This window comes from Mustela putorius, unplaced genomic scaffold, assembly GCF_011764305.1.
Source record: "Mustela putorius furo isolate JIRA1106 unplaced genomic scaffold, ASM1176430v1.1 tig00003834_pilon_pilon_pilon, whole genome shotgun sequence".
In the NCBI taxonomy this organism is placed as follows: domain Eukaryota; kingdom Metazoa; phylum Chordata; class Mammalia; order Carnivora; family Mustelidae; genus Mustela; species Mustela putorius.
Genome location: NW_025421987.1, coordinates 110,991,033 through 111,009,461, shown reverse-complemented (window position 1 = coordinate 111,009,461; position 18,429 = coordinate 110,991,033). Strand labels below are relative to the sequence as shown.

Here is an 18,429-nt window from a genome sequence, read left to right as displayed (position 1 = left end):
TTTGTATCTCACTAGCTAGGAGTTAGAAGGGCACTAGCTTTCTTCACAGATGGGCAGTTCGGTTCTTTAACTGGCACATTGCCTCACCCTGAGACATACAGATTCTCTTCCCAGGAAAGATGAAGAGAACAGACAGTGGTGCTGAAGAGCCACCCAACACTTACTTGAATGAGTGAGTAGGTGGGCAAGCGATGGAGAGATGCTGTCGTTTTTGTGGGTAAAAGGTTGACCGATGCCTCGTCAACCTCGATATTAGATCGTTGATAAGACAAGGCAGGCACATTTCTGATAATACCATAGAGGAGCATAGGAGCCTCGTGGAAAATCCAGAAACTCCACTGACCCGACAGAGAGCATATTCTTCTAAAGGCCCTTCCGATGGGCCTCCGTTTCCCCCGTCTTTGTAGAGATCGGGCCCCTTTATTTAAACTCATCAGATGCAAGAGAGCAGGCGGGGTGGGGGCCGGGTCTGTGGTACAGTGGCCGCATTTCGACCTCTTTCTTTAATTTGTTTGAAGAAAAAAAAAAAGCTTCCTAATTTAGGCGGGGGAGATCTGGGGGAAGAGAGATTACCCTTAAATGTTGCTGAATTGAAATACTAAAATTTCCTAAGAAACACAAATATACATCCCACCTTGCAAAATGTTAGAATCCCCTGGGATTAATTATGGTGTCAATTCGAGGCCCGTAGGTGGTCTGTGGGGCAGGTGGTGGGAGCTTCGAAGCAACAAGTGCCTGTGTCATCCTACTTGCCCTGGAGTGCAGCTAGGCAGACCAAGAGCCCCACCAGGGCTGTCCTCTCACGGGACATCCCCAGCCTGGCCTGCAGGTCCAGAGGCTGGAGCGACAAGTCTTGTGCTGAGAGGGGGCTGTGCGTCTGTGTGGTCTTGTTCCCTTGTGGTGGGCTGGTCAGTTCTATAGGGCTGGGCCCCTTGTCCCCATCGTGTTGCAGAGGCACACTTGCATGGCCGTGTGGCCCGGGGCCACACAGCGGTCCACCGTAGGTGGGCAGGCTGCCTGGTTGAAGTGTTAGTCTGGTGTTCATTCAGGCCCACTCTTGATTCCTTTTTGAAGCCTTTTTTTTTTTTTTAATAGCAATATACATATTTTTATCTTTTAAATTTTATTTTATTCTGTTTTTATTTTAATTCCAGTGTGGTATTAGTTTCAGGTGTGTGATTCTCATCTTCATCAGGGTTTCCTGGAGACACTGTGGTTCACAAGACTGCTTCTTCCTGGCCCCCCACCGACCCTGCATTTCTCAGGTCCTCTTGTCCTTCAGTCCTCCGTTCCAGATCATCCTCTTTTCAAAGAAGTAGCCCTGAATTCCCTCTCCTTGAAGTGATTTGTCCTGCATACCCTCCTGCTGTCCGTTATCGCCCTCCCTCCTGCGGTGCTCTGGGGCACACAGCTGTGTGGGACAGATTCTGGGTGTCCTCTCCATGCCTGTGTCTGTGTCCTGACCATATCGTCCTCCCGGAGGGTCAGACACAGCCTGTGTCCACTGTTCCCTGCAGGGTAGAGAGTGGCACCCATGCTGTCCCTTGCCTTGGGGGCTGGTGTGTTCCGAGTCTGTTTTGTTTCCCTTAACCCTCTTTGTCTTGTGGTTCTCCAAGACTTCCTCTAAGTCACATGAGACTCTGGGGATGGATGGGGCTCCTGTTGTTCCCCTGGCTCCTGAGTCCCAGGGGCTTCCCCGTGGATGTCCCCAGGGTTTGTATAACTGATCGGGTTAGCTGAGGGTGGGTGGGTTGGATGCCACAGGCCAGTATTTCGTAGTTGCTTGCTCGTGCTCTGCTGGGAAGTTCAGAGGGAGGTGCCGGAGGGTTGTCTTGCTGATCCCTGATGCGATCTCATGGGCCGCTCTTGGGGCGAGATGTTTTACTCTCCAAAAGCTGTAGACTGGGAGCCAACTATGTAATTTCAAATTTTCTGGTAGTTACAGTAAAAAAAAAAAAAAAAAAAAGTCAAAACACATTGTTGAAATTAATTTTATTAAGATACTCTGTTTAACCAGGTACATCCAAAATCCTATCATTTCCCCATGTGATCATTACAAAAATTGAGATTATTGACAGTTCTCTTTTTTTGGTACTAAGTCTTTAAAATTTGGGGTGCTTCACACTCCATGCAGATCAAGGATATTTCAAATGCTTGCTAGCCACACGTGACTGGTGGCGGTCCAATGTATGGTCTGCTACGATTCACGTGCCTTCTCCCACTTGACGTTCCTGGAAAGCAGGGGCCGTGCTGTCACTGTTCAGTCCTTCCTGATCGCCATCAGTGAGTGTGAATTGTGTGAGGGCCTGGCTGGCAGAGTGACAGCACATAGTGGGACTTTGCAGTGCCTGGTGTCCGGTCGCAGCTCGGCTTCTCGCCCTCTCTGTGTGGCCTGGCTGGGTCTCTGGGAGTCACCTGTAGAATGAAGCCGTTGGATTTGTGATCTTCAGGGGCCCTTCTGGTTCTGACCTGATTGCACTGGGCCATGGATCTGAGCAGGGACGGCACTGGGGACCACTGTATCTGTCCACCTTGGCCTCACCAGCACGTGAGAGCTCTGTGAAAGGCCATGGGGGGCCATACCTGTGGTTTGCCATCTTCAACTCTGACCAAGAGCTGGTATGTTTATCTGGTCTCTTGGGTCCTGTGACTCCTCTGCTTGCCTCCCTGGCACCTGTCCCCTTGTCTTGCATTTACGAGACCCTCTGGCTACCAGGACTGTTCCCACTTGCAAAGGCACAGATGGACGGGGCAGGTCCCAGCCCTCAGGAAGCTCATCTCTTGGAAGGTGTGGTGGGCCAGAGGGGGTCCTTGCCATTTCCTGAGACCTCATGAGGGTTCTTTCTTGTGCAGGCTCAGCTGGAGGCTCAGAAAGCCACACAGGACTTCCAGAGGGCCACCGAGGTACTCCGTGCTGCTAAGGAAACCATCTCCCTGGCTGAACAGCGGCTGCTGGAGGATGACAAGCGGCAGTTTGACTCAGCCTGGCAGGAGATGCTGAATCACGCCACCCAGAGGGTATGAGTCACTGCCGGGCGCCTGCAGGAGGGGGTGGGGAGGGTTGCCTGGTTCGCCAGCATGTGTCCGTGTCTGCAGGTGTCTGCACGTGTGTGAGCATCGGGGGCCTCCCCCTCATGGGAGCATCCTTAATACTTCCCCTCATCCATGTGACCCACACTGCCCCTCTGGTCCTGATGAGCCCTGGGTTCCCCAGGGTTCCCTTTGGGGGTTCCCCCAAGCAGAGGAGACAGACACCAGGCTTGTTGCCTAGAAACGCTCCCTGAAAGTCACAGGTTGTCTTCCCGTGTGGTCTCTGCTGGCCTGGTACAAAGCCACGCTCAGAGTGACAGTCCCCCAGTAACGGGTATAGCTCTTCCTTCCCTGTGTCACTTGAGATCTGTCTGGTTCAGATGGTCCCTGAAGGTCTTGACTGTAGACTGGGCTTTCCAGAGGGAGCATGTTATTTTCCAGGGCCCGTTCCCACTAAGTTCCAGGGGAAGTGGCTGAGTTTAGAATCCCAGGTGGAAGACTTTCATTAACAGCCCCAAACCATGTGGGGCCTGGACTTGGGGTGTGTGTGTGCTGTTAGTGGAAGGTAGGGACCATGATAGATGAGGCCAGAATCGCCAGAATCCAGGGGGCACTCATGTCTGGCCTTTGGGCTGGGCTGGGAATGCAGCAGCCAGCATGGGAACCGGAAGTGGGCCGTGTGTGATCTTTACCCTGATTTGACTCCAGGTTTTATGCCATTATTGTTTGGCTTGTTACCAGCTCCCATGACCCACTCTCTGCCACATTGCTCAGAATCAAGACAGCTGCTTCACTCAGCTGGAGTTGTTACTTCTACCTAACTCCACTGGGTTTTCTAGGAGTCACCCAGAATATTCTTGAATACCTATCCACTTCTCCAGGCTGATTTGCTGCAGGGTGAGTGGCAGAGCTGATTCTGGCTTCAGCAGCTCCAGCAAAGACCTTAGATGGAGGAGCGATGTAGAGGGGGATTGGGAGCTGCAACCCCCCCCTGGGTCTTGCCCCCTGTGGGGCTAGAATAGAAAAGTCAGGAATTAATGATGCCAGCAGCCTCTCCCTTTTCAGTGTCACTTGCCACAGTGGCTCAAGTCCTAGGGGATCTGGTAATTAAAGCACGCCTTGTGCTTCCCTAAATAGAAAGCCTGACACACAAATGACTTCAAGTCACATCTTTGAACCACCTTACCCTGAAGCCCCGGATCCCCAGCCTGGCCTCTTGTGACTTTGGGCCTCCTGCCCCCTAGTGGATGTGATGCTCAGAGAGTCAAACACAGGCTGGAATAGCTTTTTTGGGTCAGCCTGTGAAAAACCAAAGTAGAAGCTGGAATTGAAATTGACAATTGATAAGTCTGACAGATGTGGAAAGGACCAAAAAAAAGGGTAGCTCCTTCCAAGGAATTAAATAAAAGGCCTGCTCTTCCTTTTGCCCTCCTTCCACGCCAACTGGAGATCTAAATCAGCCTTAAGAAATCATTTCAGAAACTCTTTATTCTTTAAAAAGGAACAAAACATGTCTATGACTGTTTTTTTTTTAACCTGTTTTGTAAGACCCGGGGCCCTAGTGTGGATGGTGAATGGTTGGTCAAGAAGAGGTGTCCCTAGGACCTGCACACAGTACAGCTCCTGGGAGCACCATTTATACCATCCTCTTTGAGAGTGATGCTTTTTGGGGTTGGGCAGTACACAACTTGTGGGGCTGTACCAGATGGTCCTGGGCCTCCTGAGGTCACCCGAGCTCCTAAGGGCCTGGGGAGGGTCCTCTGAAGTGTGCACTCACTGAGGTCACTGGAGGTTTCTTGGTAGTGGGAGGACCACTGCATTCTGGCTCACAAGCAGGATTTCCACCCTGGGGCTCCTGTTCTCTTCCCCAGATTCCTTCATGATTGCATAGGCATGAACTCCTGAGGGAGAAGCAGGGTTTGAAACAGATACCAGCAAGAGACAGAGCTGGTGGCCGGGCCTTCCCCAGCCATGTCCCTGCATTACTGAGAAACTTCACTCAGAAGGGGGTGCACTGAATCTGATGGATGGTGCAGACTCTCCTTTTGGGCTTGGCTATGGATCTCCCTCTGGATTTGGCATTTCCCCAAATGGGGCTCATGTTGCCTGCTCCCCGAACCTCATGGGGATGAAGATGAGGAGGGGTAGACTGTGTCTCCTGCCTTGTCTTGGCCACTGGATACTCCAGGAAGCCTGTTTCTTCAGAATAAGGGAACTAACTTCATCTCACCCTCTTCTTTCATAAAAAGTACCATACGCTTAATGGTCTGGTCAGAGAGCCAGAGCTCAGGAGGGTCTGGGCTGTCTTGAGGAAGCGGCAGTGGTTTGGGCTGTGTGATTCTCTCCCCCCTGGCACTGAGGAGGAATGGTGTAGTGACCTACCCTTGTTCCTTGTCCAGGGTCGTCTGTGTCTCCCTTTCATTCTCTTCAGACTTCTTATGGTGACGCTGGGCAGCCATACCCTAAAGCCATGGCTGGCACCAGCATCCTAGGAAACCATAGGCAATGTCAGGAGTCCCAGTGTCCTCTGTTATAGGCCACATGTAATGCCACAGGTAGAGACAAAGGGACAGTTCTCTGCTCGGTGCTAGGGTCAAGGAGTTAGAAGCCATAGCCGGTGAGGCAGCGCCAAGTGGGCTGAGCCTGCACTTGAGTGGCTTTCAGGGGACACAGGGCCTGGGGTCGCTGCTGCTCACTACTTGGGGGCTTTGGCAGCAGGGGCTCCTCCAGCCTCCAGTATTTTGGCTTTGAAGCAGCCTTTGTGGGAAGGTGATCACTTTTTGTCAGGAGAGGAGACAAGGCATCTGAGGAGAGAGGAATGGGCTCTTCTGCTACCTGTCAGAGGAGAGCAGAGAGAGGAAGAAGGAATGGGGAGGCATTACCTAGCCACAGACAGGCAGCAGGCGGCCTCTGGAGAGGAAGGGGCATGGAGCCAGCCTCTTGCCCTAGGTCCAGGGGCGTGGACATTGCCTGGCTGTAGGGATCCAAGGCCCGCTGCTGTGGCAGACATGAACTGTCGAGGCCAGCTTTCCTGACGCTGCTGGGTACTCACCACCCGCCTCCTGCATGGCAGAGAGAAAGCGGATTCTGCAGCAGAATCTGAAAACATTCTGAACCAGTGGCCAAACTTCTGAGAAGGCCAGGAAACTGCCTTCCCTGGGGACAGGAGGGCCCCGATTTCAGCTCAGGGACATCAAGGGTGGCTGGGCCAAAGGGCAATGGCTTGGGGTTTGCAGAGGAGTTGGGAAAGCCGGAACCCAGGGCTCTGAGGAGTCAGGCCAGTGCCAGTGCTGCTGGTGGCCTGGGGCCCGGCCAGGAGCCTCTGCCAGCCCAGTGAGCTCACCTGGTCAGTGCCTGCGGGATCCAGGCAGGAGGGCCTGGCTGTTGGAGCATCGGCGGTGTGCATCTACTGTGCACTGCTGTGGGTAGGGTCCCTGGGGCCTTTGGGACCCAGCTGCCTACCTGCCCTGGGCTTTCAGGAGGTGGCTGGGCTGGCACTCCTGGAGACACATTTCTCTCTGTCCTGCTGACCCAGGAGGAGAGGCAAAGACCTTTGTCTTCCCCTGGATCCTGAGCACAGGCAGCTGCTGGCCTGCATGCCCCCTCCGGGGCCCACTGCCCACTTGCAGACCCCTCCAGTGCTGCTTCTGGACGCTCAGGTTGAGCAGGCCTCAAACCTTGCCACTGGGCCCTTTCCCGGGGGTCAGTCCTTGGGCTCTTGGGACAGACCTTGAGGTGGGCACACCCAGAAGTAACATGGCTGGCGGGTCATCCTCAGAACAGGCCCTCTCTGAGGAGAAGGTTCTCGGCCATCCTGACGGAGTCCCAGACTCTCTTCCTGTTGGACGGTTAGCTCCCTTGGGAGCCCTCCAGCTCCAGGAGAGGCATCGGGAAGCTGAGCCCTGCCGGTTGTCCTTTGTTGAGTCCTGCCTGCTCACCCCACTGCAGGTGGTGGGTGGGGCTCTGGGACCAGAAGGTGGATGCAGGGAAGGGCTGCAGCCTCTGCTGATAAAGCCCAGTTCTGCCCGTCATGCTTCCTCCCCTTCATGTCCGTTCCCCCAGCCGCCCACCCTGAAGAAGCCACTCCCGTGCCACCTCTGCTGTCAAGCCCTCCCGACTGCCCAGAGTGGTGGTCACAACTGTTGGCTACGCCTGTGCCCGTGAGGTTGGCCACCCACAGCTTGGTCACCAGTGTGCTCTGTGCACACCATAGGTGACAATGATGGTGGGTAAAGAGAAAAGGCCATTGCAGAGTTTGGACTAGCTAGCTATCAAGCCAGGCTTGGAGGAGAGCAAGGGCGATGACAGTGTGTACCCCAGTTCTGAGTTGCCCCTGCCCGGAGTCTGGTTGCTCAGCCCAGCCTGGGGCTACCTTGAAGTGCTAAGGGACTACCTTGTTGCTTTCTTCTGTGGCTTGCTGGAGTTCTCTGTGGCTTTGGCCTTCCTAACAGAGCCCCCAGTCCTCGGCTGCCATGCTCCCATTTTCCTGCCATTGCTTGTGCCTGATGCTGGGCTTCAGATGGGTGGGGTTGGGGGATGCTCCTTGATTACCATGCAGCCACAGGGGTGGGCTCGGTGACTTTCTCCCTGGCGGCGGAAAGAGGAGTTGGGGGTTGGAGGGGTTTCTTGCAAGAGCTGGGAGTTGGTACAAATGGGGATGGGAGATGCTGATGTGGCCAGGTAGGGGTAAAGTGGGGGACGGTGACATACGCGGCTCCTCCTCGGTCTTCACTGGCAATATTGCCAAGTGCTTGGAGCTTCCTGGGTGTTTAACTTCAGACAGACGGGCTTCTTTTTGCAGAGTAGGGGCTGAGAGAGATGAGGGCCTGTGTGCAGCTGGTGTGGCTCCTGCTGCTTGTGGGGATTCTTCCTGCTCCATAGCCATGAATCCCAGCTTTTTATGCAAAGGTCTATTTAAAGTGCTCTCACGGGGCGCTTGGGTGGCTCAGTGGGTTAAAGCCTCTGCCTTCGGCTCAGGTCACGATCCCAGAGTCCTGGGATCGAGCCCCGCGTTGGGCTCTTTGCTCAGCAGGGAGCCTGCTTCCTCCCCTCTCTCTCTCTGCCTCTCTGCCTACTTGTAATCTCTGTCTGTCAAATAAAATAAATAAAATCTTAAAAAAAAAAATAAATAAAGTGCTCTCACACCACTCCTTAAAGAGGAACCCTGCATCACATCTGATCATAATGCAACAGTTTCCAATAGAAGGCTTCATCAGTCTCATAAGCTTGGAGTTTTGAGTTTTCAGGAAGGTCATACCAGCAAATCCTTAAAGCTTGAGATTTAAGACACGACTGAAGAGTTACTGCTGTTTCCCTAAGTGTCCAGGTGTGGGATGGTTTTCGTGTACTTTGTTTTGAAATTGTGAAATCTTTCATGTTTGAAGCAGAGGGAGAGGGTTTCTTAGCCCCTTGGACTTGGGCGAGAAGTCATTTCAGCAAGCCCATCACCTCACGCCAGCTTAGATCAGTTCCCTCGTACCTCCCTTCTCTGACACAGTTTTAATTCTGTTGTTTAAAAGTACCTCAAGCAGGGCGCCTGGGTGGCTCAGTGAGTTAAAGCCTCTGCCTTCGGCTTGGGTCATGATCCCAGGGTCCTGGGATCGAGCCCCACATCAGGCTCTCTGCTCAGCAGGGAAGCTGCTTCCCCCACCCCCTGCCTGGCTCTCTGCCTACTTGTAATCTCTGTCTGTCAAATAAATAAATAAATAAAATCTTAAAAAAAAAAATAAAAGTACCTCAAGCATCGAAGCCTTTGCTAAGATACATATATTCTTAAAAAGGTAAAAGCATAACTGATAACTATAAATGTAAAACATTCAAAATATTATTTAATTCCCTAATTAAAGAGGAAATCAGTAATAAGACAAATTGAAATGCACAGAGAGTCAGGCATGCTGACGTGAATTCACAAGCACGCAGAATGGGTCAGTATTTTCGGGGCGGTCCGTCCTGGAGCCCCTCTCCACTGGGATGCAGCTCATCTTCACTTCCAGGCTGAGACCCCTCTGCCCTACTGCCTGTGTTCTGACACGTACAGGGTTGTGAAACGGCTCCAAGACAGCGTAAGCCCAGGATGACTGGGAAGGGCACGCTAGCCAGGACACCTGGCAGTTTCTGATGCTCGTTCGAGTCTTTCACCATTTTCCCTAACACTTCAAAAAAATCTGTCTTACAAGTCAGTGCAGAAATAAGCTCTCTCAGGGCCGACTGGCTGTCGACTGGAGGGGGTTGGGAAAGCAGCAGCCGCCCCAAACTAAAGGCATGGCGGGGCCTCCCCGAAATTGTCCTGCTGGCGTCTGAAGGAGTGACCCATGAGCTCGGGGCCCTCTGGGCTCCTCTCCGGTGCTAGCCCGGCCTTGCCCCTGCCTCTCCAGTTCATCTGAGAACACGTGTGTGAGCTGTAACTACAAGACGGGAAGGCACTGGTGAGCTGGTTACGTGGCCCAGTCCGCCATTTGTCTCCTTCCTCCTCTCTCCTCAAGGCAGGCCTGTTCTGCTGTTTTCTTTATGTGACAGAAGAAAGGACCATCGTTTCCATGTGTCAGGGAGTGTGCCTTTCAGCCGCCTTGTTTTGGGCCATCGACAGCCCAATTGCTGGTTATATAAACTCATTTTTATCAACAGGCTCAGCGAAATGTCCCCACCACAATTTCCTGCCAGAACACTGACAGGTCTCCTGATCGTGTGTGTCTGTGAACCTCAGAATCTGACTTAAGTGACTTGATAGTCGTGTGTTTAAATGGAAAGTTTGCCCCTTCTGGATCCTGGATGCTTTTGTGATCCCCTGCCCCATTCCGGCTAATGCAGGAATATCTGGGAACGGGCCAACAAGCTGATGTGGGGATTGCCTTGCCATTCCGATGCGGTCAGGTCTGGCTGCGCGAGGTCTCCCCATTCCTCGATGTCCCTGCTGGGGCTGTTGGCCCATTTGTGTGCCCATCAGCCCCCGTGCCAGGGCAGGAGCCAAGGAGTCCACAGGGGCCATTTCGTGGCAGGAGGGCTGATCAGGAGGAAGTGGACATCAATTCAATCAGAGAATATTTCATTCTTCTCTGATTTTTGCTTTTCCTTGTTTTCTTTCCCAGGCATGGCCATGGCCAAACTTTTCTGAAACAGGTTCACAGAGAAGAGCATCCTCTTCTGTTTGGAATTTAGTTTACTCTTCATCTGCCCCCTGATTTCCTCAGAGTATTTTTATTTTATTTTATTTTTTTTAAGATCTTATTTATTTATTTGAGAGAGAGAGAGAGAGAGAGAGAGAGCAGAAGAGGGGAGAAGGTCAGAGGGAGAAGCAGACTCCCCATGGAGCTGGGAGCCTGATGTCGGACTCGATCCCAGGACTCCAGGATCATGACCTGAGCTGAAGGCAGTCGCTTAACCAACTGAGCCACCCAGGCACCCCTCCTCAGAGTATTTTTTAAAATGATATAGGAAATACCCTAACAAAAGACTGTCTGGCCAGGCTGACATCTACTGTCGTTTCAAGGTCATGGAGGCGGAGCAGACCAAGACAAGGAGCGAGCTGGTACACAAGGAGACAGCGGCCAGGTACAACGCGGCCATGGGCCGTATGCGGCAGCTGGAGAAGAAGCTCAAGAGAGCCATCAACAAGTCCAAGTGAGTCTGGGCGTGTGGGACCCCGAGGCCCTGGGTGATTGTCCTCCTCTCAGGCATCTTCTCCACCTTTTGTGTGCCATGCAGTCAGGGACCCACCTCCTCTGCATCCTCCAAGTTCTCTATAACCCTCCAAGGCAGGAAATGCTGCTCCAGCTGTGACCGACCTGGGAGACACAGAAAAAAGAATTTCAAAAGCGCACCATTGCATGGCTCATTGGCTGGGGCCTGGGGCTGGGCTTTGGGAGAGTCGGTGCCCTTGGCTCTGTCATGGACAGTGTGGATGAGCTGCGTCCTTCTGTCAGCATAATGGGCGTGAGCTGTGTGCACAGTACACGTTCTCTGTGGACCAAGAGCCAATGAGACAGTGCAAGACTGGTTGTAGTGGAGGCTTCTGCAAGCTTTACTCATGATTGCTATGTATTTTTATACAGTAATGATCTTGGGGACAAGCCCTCTGCTTCATTCACAGTCGCTGGGCCTCCATGCTTTTGAAGAGCTTCACAAGAGGTGTACAGCCCAAGAATAAAGCACTGGTCTTCTCTTAATGCTCAACACCAAAGTTCCTAAAAAGAGCCAGGGTCTTTTGACTGGCCAGGAAAGCGGAGACCAGTAGAATATTAGCATTTGTCCTCTCTCGCCCATGACCGGGCTGGGTCTGCAGACTGATGCCTCTGGTCCTGGGCAGAATCCAGGAGGACCAGTCTGAGCCCCCATGCTTTCGGCGATGGGTGAATGGTGCTTCTCTCCTCCCTGGGTGACCCCAGTAGAGGAGGGTGTGTGCTGAGGCAGCTCCTTCTCCTCATCTGTTCTTCAGTCTTGAGGGGGCCAATCTCCTCCTTAGGAGAAGGGAATCCAGGCTGCCCTGGCTGCTGGGCACACCCTGTATGGCCTTGAATAGCCCCCCAGGGAGGAAAGTGAACCAGGGTACAAGGAGTTAAGTGTTCACATATGTGGGTTCGGCGGATCTTGAGATGGGCCTTCTGTCAGCTCAGCTTTGACTGACGCCGGTATCCATCAGGCTCCAGAGGCACAAGTATCCTCTTCATCTCATGCCGTGGTTGGCGTTTACATCCTGGACGGATGGCCTGCTGGCCTTAGCTAGTGCCCCGGGTGTGCCCTCTGGTGGCCACTGGGGTCATTGTATTATGTCATCCTTACAGTTCTTCCTTGTGTCTTCCCCAGGCCCTATTTTGAACTCAAGGCAAAGTACTACGTGCAGCTTGAGGTACGTGTAGCCTTCTTTGGCTTTGCTGTTGATGGGATTTTTCTGCGAAGTTCCACTTTATGTGGCAGTGGGCTTTCTCATGGCATATTTGCTACAAGAGGAGAATGGAGAGAGAAGCACATTCTTTACTGAGTTTTCAGGCCTCAGAGTGGCCTTGGTTGGGTCCTCAATGGTGTCTGCAGTCTCTCAGTGTGCTGTTCAGTTGCTTTCCGCACTGTACCAGGGCAGTGGTTCTCGGGGGCTGCTGGGACCAGCATTAGCTTTGCCTAGGAAGTGCAGATTTCCCAAGCCCCACCCCATGCAGATCTACTGAATTAGAAACTGCAGATGTGAGCCCAGCCATCTGTATTTTCAAAAGGCCTCCTGGGGGTTCTGATGCACGCTTAAGTTTGAGAACCACAGTACAAGGGACCAAATGGCTAGAAAGTGGGACTTGTGTGTGAGTTTGACACCCATTCTTTCTCTGATGGGGTTTATCTTGCCAGTGGTAGTGTTAGGTTATTAGCATGAGTTTGTCACCTGGATAGGAGTTGGGGCTGGGAGTGTGGATCCGTCGTGTGGATAGCTGGTAAGAGAAATCAGGCCATCACTCATGTCTCGGGGAAGTCTTTGGAGTGGAGGGAAGGGCAGAAATTGCTTAAACTTGTTATTCAGAAACCTTGCAAGGCCAGTAGGGGCTGTCTCCACTTACCAGGCCTCCTGTTCTCTTGACCAGCAACTGAAGAAGACTGTGGATGACCTGCAGGCCAAACTGGCCCTGGCAAAAGGCGAGTACAAGACGGCCCTGAAGAACCTGGAGATGATCTCAGATGAGATCCACGAGCGGCGGCGCTCCAGTGCCATGGGGCCTCGGGGCTGTGGCGTGGGGGCTGAGGGCAGCAGCACGTCTATAGAGGACCTGTCAGGGAGCAAGCCTGAGCCGGATGCTGTTTCTGGTGAGTTCTGGGGGCTCGTGTGCAAGTGGGAGATGACACAGCTTGTGTGGTCTGCTTCCAGGGCTGTCTTGCCATCATGGAAGGGTCTCAGAGCTGGGCAGGCCAGAAAGGTGGTGATTTCTCGTGGCTTCCCACATTTTGTGGAATGCTGTATTTATAAAGGTGCTACTGAATGTTCCTCAGAGTCAGGGTTCTGCGGTGGATGAGTTTGGAAAATGTTACACTTTCACCCTGATGTTCAGAGTACATATGAGAACATTCAGGGCTCTGAGAAGTACTGCAGGAAGGGAGAGTTGCCTCTGGATAGGGACTGTGTGCACAGATTTGATTCACATCCTGGGTCCTCCTAGTACATGATGTGGGCAAGGGCTCAACTCTGTTTCTTCAGCTGTAAAGTAGGGAGTATGAGCACCTAGTAGCCACTGTGTAGGGGGGAGGCTGGAATTAGATGAAATAATGGCAGGCACCCAGAAGTCTGAAAATGGTGACTCTCACTGGTGTCTAACTATAGACACCTTTTTTCCCAAGGCCACCTGTTGGGAAATTGGTACATGTTTGCTGTGCCCCTCCCCCTTTATCATTTTATTTTTTTTCCTCATGATAAGTATACTCTTTAATTCCCATCTCCTATTTCCTTTATCCCCCCACTCCCTTCCCCTCTGGTAACCATCAGTTCAGTAGCTAAGTGTGTTTCTTGTTTTTGGGTTTTTTTCCTTTGCTCATTTGTTTCTTAAATTTTACATGAGTGAAATCATACGGTATTTGTCTTTCTCCAAATTACATCTCTTAGCATAAAACTCTTTAGCTCTATCCACATTATTGCCAATGCAAGATTCCATTCTTTCTGATGGCTGAGTAATACTCGTGTGTGTGTGTGTGTGTGTGTGTGTGTGTGTGTGTGTGTGTATCTCACATCTTCTTTATCCATTTGTTCATCAATGGACACTGGGTTGCTTCCATATCTTGTCTGTTGTAGATAATTCTGCTGTAAACATAGGAGTGTATGTGTCCCTTTGAATTAGTGTTTTTGTATTTTTGGGCAGTAAATACCCAGTAGTGGAACTTCTGGATCATAGGGTAGTTCTTTTAATTTTTTGAGAAACCTCCATACTGTTTTCCACAGTGGGTGCATCAGTTTGCATCCCCACCAACAGGGCACAAGGGTTCCTTTTTTTCCCACATTCTTGCCAACACGTTTTTTCTAGTGTTTTTGATTTTAGGCATTCTGACAGCTGTAAGGTGGTATTTCATTGTGGTTTGGATTTGAATGTCCCTGATGATGAGTGATGTTGAGCAACTTTTCATGTGTCTGTTGGCCATATGTTATGTCTTCTTTGGAGAAATGTCTGTACCTGTCTTTGACCCATTTTTAATTGGATTATTTGTTTTTGTGTTGACTTGTATAAATTCTTTATATATTTTTGGATACTTATTTTAATTGGATATGTCATTTGTAAATATCTTCTCCCATTCTGTAGGTTGCCCTTTAGTTTTGTTATTCCTTCACTGGGCAGAAGCTTTTTGTTTTGATGTAGTCCCATTAGTTTATTGCTTTGGTTTTCTTTGCCTCATGAGACCTGTCTCAAAAAATGCTGCTATGACCGATGTCACTGAATTACCGCTTGTGCTCTCTTCTAGGATTTTTATGGTTCCAGGTCTCACATTTAGGTCTTTAATCCATTTTGAGTTTTTCTTTGTGTTTGGTGAAAGAAAATGATCATTTTCCCTTTAGGCTAATCAAGAAAGCGTTTTCAGCACTGTCTTTGTACACTTCTTTCTCTCCTTTTCTGTGGAATAATCCCTGTTGGTGCTCTCCCAAGGTCCATCCTCCAGAGTTTTGAAATTCGGTCAACAAATGTTTAAGTACCAGGCCCAAAGGAAAGGAAACTAAAATTTGATCGTCAGTAATGTGTGAGGTACTCTAATACCCAGCCTCTCACATGGAGAGGAACATGAAGCTCAGAGAGGTTAAGTAACCTGACCAAGGCTACACAGCAAGGGAGACAGGATCTTAATTCAAATATAAGCCTGTTTTCTGTCCTCAGTATTACAGTACTTTTCACTGATGGTCCTCTAGGGGATGCTACCATGTTTTTAAAGATGAGGGAGGAGGGTGGGGGAGTAGAACAGGAAAGGTCTAATAAGCAGGCTTATGTGCAGGGTGAAGGGAAAAGAGTTAAAGGTGAAAGTGGCTTTCAGATCACAAGAATGGCCTGTCTTCTGGGCCTTAGTTATTCTGATCTACAAAATGAGTAAGGCACAAGCTAAGAGCGCTGTAAAGGAATTTTGTCCTTTTGCAGCAAATAGTGTGTCTTACATGCGATGGGAAGTTTTATGCAATCTGGAGATCACAGGATCCCAGCAGATACTCCATGCAGGACTGTTTGTTCTCGCAGCTCCTTCTGCTATGCGGAAGCAGCTGTCACATCTTACTAGCTTTGTTCGGCGAGCATCCCAAAGGACCACTCTCTTCCTCTGCACTTGCGGATCTGGGGTGGAGAAACGCCCCTGATCTGGGCTGATTTATCCTCGCCCTTTAGGTAGTCAACACTGACTTTCCAGAGGAGGAGTTAGAAAGTTATCGTAAGGACATTGAATATCCACGGGGCCCAGCTGCTTCCCTTCAAGTGGCTGGCCGCTCTGGCCACGCAGACTTGGGGGGGTCAGTCCTTTACTCAAGTGCACGCATACAGGGGCAGGGATTCTGCCGTCCCAAGGCCGTGTCTGGCTGCTGGCCAGGGGGGCACACTTCTGGAGGGGCTGAAGTAACAAGGTTGCTCCATGTCAGAACCTCTGACCAGTATCCTCTCTCCTCCTAGTGGCCTCTGAGGCTTTTGAAGATGATAGCTGTAGCAACTTCGTATCAGAAGACGACTCGGAAACGCAGTCGGTATCCAGCTTTAGTTCAGGGCCCACAAGCCCATCCGAGATGCCTGACCAGTTCCCTGCAGCTGTGAGGCCTGGCAGCCTGGATCTGCCCAGCCCCGTGTCTCTGTCAGAGTTTGGAATGATGTTCCCGGTACTGGGCCCTCGCAGCGAGTGCAGTGGAGCCTCCTCCCCTGAGTGTGAGGCGGAACGAGGTGAGTTACGGCCCTCTCACCAGTAGTGCCTGGGCCACATGATGGCACTGCGTCAGCAGCCAGAACACTGCACTGTTCAAGACCTTTGCCAGGTCTCGGCAGCCCCAGGGCTGTGTGACGGGGCCTCTGGGAACGTGCAGTCTGTTGATCATGGAGATGCCAGCCACTGTTCTGGGGGCTCCTGGCTCCGCTCCTGAATGGTTCTTAAAAATGGAGGTTTGAGTTCTCTCTTTGATCCCCAGCAGTCCTCTTCACAAGTCTGTGCTAGCGAGCTGTTTCCCCACTGTTAGGGTGGGACCAGTCCTCTCTAAAGATAAGGAATACCTAAAATGCCTTGCGCCATAAAAGCCGTCTGTCATCACGTGATGGAGAAGGCTCTGTGACAGGCATAGCCGGGCAATTTTGGGAGATTCTGGAGGGCTACAATGGCCTGGGCCCAGGCGACTCCTGGAATTGTCAGTACTCACCTGATATCCTTTACATTTCTCTAGGAGACAGGGCAGAAGGGGCAGAGAATAAAACAAGTGACAAAGCCAACAACAACCGAGGTCTCAGCAACAGCAGCGGCAGTGGCAAGAGCCAAAGTAGCACCGCCCGCGAGGGCCAGGCCTTGGAAAACAGGATGAAACAGCTCTCTCTCCAGTGCTCGAAGGGAAGAGACGGGATTATTGCTGACATAAAAATGGTGCAGATTGGCTGATCCATCCAAAGCCCTGGCCCAAGTGCATAGCAGTATTTATACACAAAACTGTATGGAGAACATTGTGCCAATAATCATTTAATATATGCCAAATCTTAAGCGTTTACTCTAAACTGCACTAATGAAGTTGTGACCTTGAGGGCTGAAGAGTTTTCTTCTGGGAGAGAGCTCTTGGGCTGATTTTTCAGAGCAGAGGCGTTGTTGCAGTGGACTGTGACCAGGGTCACAGCCTTTGTGGAATATTACCCGTAACAGTGTTATGGAAGCAATAACTAGTTCCTGTGAAAGAACCCAAGCCAGGAAAGGGGCTGGGAAGCTGAGCCAAACTGGGGTCAACAGCTTGCTTCTCTTTCCCTTCTTTTACCCTCAAATTGGGAAAATGGAGATGTGTCTCCTTTATATCCCAGGGGATCAAAATGAAAAAAAAGAAATTCAGAATACACCTTTCTGGGCCAGCGAAGGCTTAAAAAAAAAAAAATCCAAGAACACAATTTTCATCATCTCTGGTATTCAGAAGGGCTTTTTAAAAAAGCCTATATGCTGGTATGCCCATTAGAACCATTTTCTATAAACGTTACACCATGAACTGCACTTTTTGGGGTGGGAAAGGTGAATGCCAACGTGGGGGATGGGAGGGACGGAGGGTAGCAGGGACATACCATCGAAGGCGATTTGTGGCTGTGGGGGAGGAGAGTCTGTAGCATAAACCTTATCCCACCAGCCATGGGACTTAAGAATTAAGAGAAGTGCATGTGAAGAATGGTTGCCATTGTTATATCTAGATTGACAAAGTGTCAATTTCTCTGTAGGTTGTGACTTTAAAAATAAAATTATTTAAGGGTTATGCTGCATTAGTATTTCTTAGAGGGAATTGTTCCTTAAAGCTAGGAAAGGGAGTAGGCATGTGTTGGCACAGGCTGTTAAATAGAAGCAATGAAGTCTGTTATGCTAATAGTAGTATGTGTTAAGATTGCTTTCCTTTAATGTTTTCACGGTTACACATATTTAGAGCACTGTATTTTTTGTCCTTTTTTGTTAAGAAAACTTTAGCATTTCTAAAAGAAAAGCAACCCCATTTCAAGTTGTCTGTTCTGACACAGCTTGTATATTTTAGTCATTTGTAAATCTCTTCATACTGTCGTGTTTTCTCCTTTTTTAATGACTGATACAGTATCCTAATCACAAGGTTATTTTGTACTTGTCTTAATTTCTTGAGTGTAATAAAAAACAGTTTAAGAAAATGTTTACTTTTGTGTGTCTTCCAATAAGAAACCCTGATGTTGCCTAAATCTTCCATTCTAGGCAACCTTCTTGCCACAAGGAAGAGCATGGAATGCAGTGGACATCTGTTCTAACTTCCAGTTAAGGTCCTGGATCCTAATAATTTAAGCCCCAACTATGAAGGTTTGAGTTAGAATTCCGCTGCGACTAAAGCGCAGTAAGGAGAATGCAGCTTTAGGAGAATGAAGACAATGTGATCATGTCAGAGTGCTCCCAACCTCTGCTGCACTGCAGTCTCCCAGGAAGCTTCAAGAAGGCGGCTGTTCGCCGGTCTTAGAGCCTGAGATCATTTGGGGTACACCTGAGGTACCGAACTTTTAAAAGTTCCCCCAGGCGATTCTAATGTGCATCGGGTTGACATTCAGGCTGGTTTTTTCCTATCTATAGCGCCATATCTGGAGCTCTATTATAACAATTCAATATTAGATTAAACTCATATACGTTGGTCTACATTCGGTTTTTGAGGGTAGGAATTAGGTCTTATTTGTTTGCATCCTGTACAAATATCTTTAACATAAAATGTTCCAATTATGTGTTTAAATTTTTCTTTGAAGGGCCACA

General features: G+C 50.3%; 1 protein-coding gene across 1 annotated transcript in view; it reads left to right on the top strand.

Moving 5' to 3' along the window:
* SH3BP5 (SH3 domain binding protein 5) overlaps nucleotides 1–17,828 on the top strand; it is a 72,936-nt gene extending 55,108 nt beyond the window's left edge. Inside the window, exons 4-9 of the mRNA XM_004773570.3 lie at nucleotides 2,854–3,018; nucleotides 10,517–10,647; nucleotides 11,830–11,872; nucleotides 12,588–12,807; nucleotides 15,627–15,887; nucleotides 16,379–17,828. Of these exons, the coding sequence (XP_004773627.1) occupies nucleotides 2,854–3,018; nucleotides 10,517–10,647; nucleotides 11,830–11,872; nucleotides 12,588–12,807; nucleotides 15,627–15,887; nucleotides 16,379–16,587 (1,029 nt within the window). The 3' untranslated portion in view covers nucleotides 16,588–17,828. The remainder of the gene's footprint in view (nucleotides 1–2,853; nucleotides 3,019–10,516; nucleotides 10,648–11,829; nucleotides 11,873–12,587; nucleotides 12,808–15,626; nucleotides 15,888–16,378) is intronic.
* Nucleotides 17,829–18,429: the final 601 nt, after the last annotated feature.